Source organism: Sprattus sprattus (assembly GCF_963457725.1).
Source record: "Sprattus sprattus genome assembly, chromosome: 14".
Classification (NCBI taxonomy): domain Eukaryota; kingdom Metazoa; phylum Chordata; class Actinopteri; order Clupeiformes; family Clupeidae; genus Sprattus; species Sprattus sprattus.
This window is the reverse complement of record NC_137912.1, coordinates 5,377,167-5,382,166: the sequence shown is the minus strand read 5'-3', so window position 1 is coordinate 5,382,166 and position 5,000 is coordinate 5,377,167. Positions and strand designations below refer to the sequence as shown.

Below are 5,000 nucleotides of genomic sequence, written 5' to 3'. Positions count from 1 at the left end.
ATATATAAAAAAGAACTTCTCTTCCCTGGTATCACAGCGAGAAGTGTATTCATGACATAATGACACTTACACCTCGCACTCATAGCAATATCTTATCTCGATTCATCGACAAAAAAGGACACATTGGGCACCGTTCATTATTTTTTTTTACTATATATAACTATCATTAATATCATTACCATAAATCATCATTATCACAACCGTCAACAATTGTTAACCCCATTTCGCAGGGGGGAGAAGGATGCAAGTTTTAAGTCATGGTTTTGGCGTTACAACCTGGTGTCTTGTGAAAATTATAGATTTCTAAGAGGTGGTTGTCGAGCGAAGCTATCTGATTGGCTGTCTGGAGAGAAGGGGGTGTGGTCATCTTTTCAGGTGGATGTGGTCTGTCTGTGCCTCCTTGCTGGCTGTCGGTAGCTTGGCAGTGCGCCCTCAGGTGGCATGAGGTGGGACTGCAGCACAGAGCGCTGCCCCCTGGTGGGGTTGGGGGGGTACTGGTTTGGCTTTTAGAACTCTAGGACATGACCCCAAACACAGGGTTGTGACGGCAGATGCTTGGCCCAATCTCTTCATAGTCCTTTTTGGTGTGACACACTTGGTAAAACTCGGGCTGTTAGAGGCAAAGGTAGAGTTAGTGAGTGAGGTGGAGTAGTGGGTGAAGAGAGAGACAGAGAGAGAGAGAGAGAGAGGGGGGGGAGAGAGAGAGAGAGAGAGAGAGAGAGAGGGAGTGGGGAAAGAGAGAGAGAGAGAGAGTAAGTGAGTAAGTGGAAAAAAATAAGTGTGAAGAAAAAGCTGAAGAAAGATCTAGAGATATTTCATTTGAAAATTGTAATTATGGGCTAATTGTCAGCTAATCACACTGTTATAACTTTCTTAATATTTCATAGTTTTGGGAACACAAAAACTCATTAAAGAAGAGAAATTATACACACAAACAAAGCCGTAATTTATGAAAATGACAAACAATCCTAACAACTGCCACAGTAATAAGGTTGTGCAGCTTCACAATAACACTGTTCAGAATGGCGTTTCCTACTTTTTAAAGACGTATCATTTTTTAAAACTGTGCTTTTGTTATGAGCTGTTTTTAACTATGTAGCACTCTGATATTCTGCTTGAATGTAGAGTGCACTATAAATACAATTCATTATTATTATTTATTATTGTTTTGCCACAGGACTGGAAAACATCAGAACAGTGTTGTTGTGTTTCAGACTAAAAGCTACACACTAGACAAGTAGTTACGGCTGTACTGAGAGGTTCTCAATGGACCCAGAGAGGTCAGCAGAGGTCAACTTACAGTGGAAGCCAGCATGGACCCTCCAAACCACACCGCGTATCTCTGCATGTGGTGGGTGATGACCTGCACATCGATGGGCTTGGGCTGCACACACAGACACACACACACACACACACACACACACACACAAATAAATAAACAAACAAACAAATAAAGGTTAGCCAACTGTAGTAAACAATTCAAACCACCTCATTGCTAGTGGTTACTCCAATAGACCAACAGAAAACACTTGACCTCCTGAATGGCTCTGGTGCCGGTGACACTGTGCAACTGAAGTGTGCTGAAGAGCACTCTAAACAACACACACACACGCACACGCACACGCACACGCACACACACACACACACACGCACACACACACGCACACACACACGCACACACACACACGCACACACGAAGAAAACAATGTTGCATAATTAGCATCAGGTGGTTGACCTCCTCTCTCCTCTCTATGTGTCAGCCCACAGCCTCCTTCTCCACCTGAGCCCCACCAGTCCCTTGGTTTACGTGTATCACTCCAGTCTCCTTCAGTCAGTCAGTCACACACACACACTCACTCTAGTTCCCTTACTTCACTTACGATTTGCCTCTGCGGTTGTTATGTCGGTGATGTTAAATCCGGCACACAATGTGCTGGACATAAACAGCTGAGACATGACTCGTTCAGATGCACTCTGATGATCAGATCTGATCTTATCAGTAGGGGCAGTGAACAAACACCCCTCTCTCTCTCTCACGCACACACACACACACACACACTACCCTGCCAGGTCTCCTTACTCTCCCCTGGATTTGTCGACCATCAGTGGATTCAGTGATGGGCATGTGACACTTCCCTGTTCTTTACCTCCGCCCTCATCTCACTCACCTTTCTTCCGCTGAGCTTGCGCACACACACACACACACACACACACACACACACACACACACACGCTCTCTACCTCCGTCCTCATCTCACTAACCTTCAGCTTTCCTCCGCTCAGCTCCTCGCTCATCTTCAGGCGGGCGTCCACGGTTCTCTTCAGGTCCCTCTGGAGACGGCGGCCAAAGTCGCGGAACATGGTGGAACCTCCTGAGAGCACAATGTTCTGCAGAGGGACAAAGCCACACACACACACACACACACACACACACACACACACACACACACACACACACACAACCTAGTGAGTCAGACGCAGACATAACCTAGACATTAAAAAAACTGCCATGGACCATCATTCACATAGAGATGCTCTGTGCTGAGTAAAACGTCTGCTAAATGATTAAATCTATAAAAAAGGTAAATTGGCTGCATTTCTACTGTGCCTTTCTACTCATAGAGCACTCAAAGTGCTTTCACAGATGAATGCCTCAGACATCTTCCTCAGACATCTATCCATTCATACACTGATGGCATAGGCTGCTATCCAACCTGCACATCGGGAGAGGTTGGGGATTCAGCTCAATGACACATTGTGACTGTGAGGAGGAGTGGGGATGGAACTAGCAACCATCTGACTGCTGAACATCGCTCCAATGTTAATAAAAGATGAACAGCCCAATAGTTTAAACACTCGAGGTCTACAGCTGAAGTGTGTGTTGTGATTTTTTCCTTGTTTGTTTAACGTGTTGCTTTGCTGCTTTGCTGCTGTGACAGACAAACGACAAGTGCGTGCAAACAGCGTTAAGAGGGAAAGGTTCATGGAGGGGGACTGGTACCTTGTAGAGGGGTCGTCTGGTATCGATGGGGCAGTTCTGGATGACCTCATCCACGACCTCAGAGATGGGCTGAGTGAAGTCAGGGTTGGCAAACTGACAGGGGGAGAGAGAGAGAGAGAGAGAGAGAGAGAGAGAGAGAGAGAGAGAGAGTGTGAGAAGAGAAAATGGGTTTATAGGAGGCTAAGATATCGAAGGAGAAATGCTTTGTCTGTAATGTTTTAGATCTATAGCCTTGATGCCAAGTCTAACGGAAGATGCAAAGAAAATGTTTCTATACACTCCAACATATTTTATACACTCCAACATATTCTAGACCAATATAGCAGACCATTCGGCTTTTAACAGGAAATAAGAAATAATCGAAACAAAAACCAGCAAATCAGGCATCTTATTGGTCAAGGTAAAACTGCCTAGCCAATTAGAGGACATGTTGCTGTGAGGCTCACCTCTGGGTGGAAGAAGATCTCGGGTCCCAGGAAGCGCTCGTAGCCCACGTCGATGGTGAACTCCTTCTTGCTGATGGCGTTGATGCCGGTGTACTGCTTGATCCACTTGGAGCCGTCTGTGTCGTACTTACTGAACTCCTTCACCAGATCAGGACACACGTAACTGAAGCGCTCCTACGGGGAAGGCAAAAAACACAGCCCATGATCCATCAACCTACACACACACAGACACACGCAAACACACAGACACACACACACACACACAGACACACACACACACAGACAGACACACACACACACACACACACACAGACACACACACACACACACACACACACAGACACACACACACACACAGACACACACACACAGACACACACACACACACACACACACAGACACACACACACAGTCACACACACAGACACACACACAGACACACACACACAGACACACACACACAGACACACACACACACACACACACAGACACACAGACACACACACACACACACAGGTGCTTGCCATGATCCATCAACCTCCTTACACGGATAAGCTCCTCTGAACGGATATCAATACCTGGACTTCATCCAGCCGCCATCTTCCAATAATATGTCTGCTTGTGGTCCACATATAGTCTGCTGCGTGACTGGATGTCATATTCAACCCACAGCCCAGTTAGTGCCAAATGGGGGCAATTGTTAGCAACACATTAACGCCTACTTGAGGGCTGGCCACAATGGCCTGATTGCCTGTATTACAGTGATTGTAATACAGGCAATCACAAGGTTAATGCTGGGCATTTATGTAAGGGATAACGGCCGACGAGCTGTGCAGTTCTACGAAGTTAATGGACGCTGTGGGGCAAAGAACACCACCACGGTTGCTCCGCAGAAGTCCATTAACTTCGTAGAACTGCACAGCTCGGAGGCCGTTATCCCGCTTATCTCCCGTTTACAACATCCAAATTTTTTTTTATTATTATTATTTAGAATTTCCTTTATTTTTAGGAAATTTAATATGCATAATAACCTGATGAATTCTTGATTTGAAGCCTAGTGCTCCTGTTAGAGAAAGTAGTGCGTTTTTTGAAGAAAAAAAAACCGCTACGTTGGTTGTCAATGGTAACCATTCAAGAGCAGTGATATGGAACGGCGATTTAACTTTTCTACTGGGACTACGTCCAAGGTGTGCGGTTCCACGAACTTAATGTACACCCCATTAGCCAATCAGAAAACAGTATTTCGTTCCAGAGGGAGATAAGCTCTGCTTTAATATGCAGTTCCGCAAATCCAAATACTACCTCTACATGCAGGTCCTGTATGGTGGTAAATAGCGCCATCAATAACCACCACCAGGGAGGAAGACAATACACCGAAAAGCAAATTCCAATTATTTTAGCGGTTATATAATCGTACAAAAAACGGCTGTAACTTAAAACTCTGTACGTTTGTCCACCATCCTAAAACAGCCGCTCGACTCGGTTTACTCCTAACAGTCTCTGAATGGGTGGTTCTTTTCCTCTCTCATCTCTCTCTAAGGATTCCTTAGCTC

General features: G+C 45.4%; 1 protein-coding gene across 1 annotated transcript in view; it reads right to left on the bottom strand.

The window, feature by feature from the left end:
- The window catches only part of actr3 (actin related protein 3), a 19,809-nt gene that overhangs the window by 380 nt on the left and 14,429 nt on the right, over positions 1–5,000 (bottom strand). The window contains exons 8-12 of the mRNA XM_080851844.1: positions 3,448–3,621; positions 3,002–3,094; positions 2,263–2,388; positions 1,301–1,384; positions 1–610 (exon numbers count right to left, since the gene is read on the bottom strand). The exon at positions 1–610 is cut by the window's left edge and continues 380 nt beyond it. Coding sequence (XP_080707970.1) covers positions 515–610; positions 1,301–1,384; positions 2,263–2,388; positions 3,002–3,094; positions 3,448–3,621 — 573 coding nt within the window. The 3' untranslated portion in view covers positions 1–514. The remainder of the gene's footprint in view (positions 611–1,300; positions 1,385–2,262; positions 2,389–3,001; positions 3,095–3,447; positions 3,622–5,000) is intronic.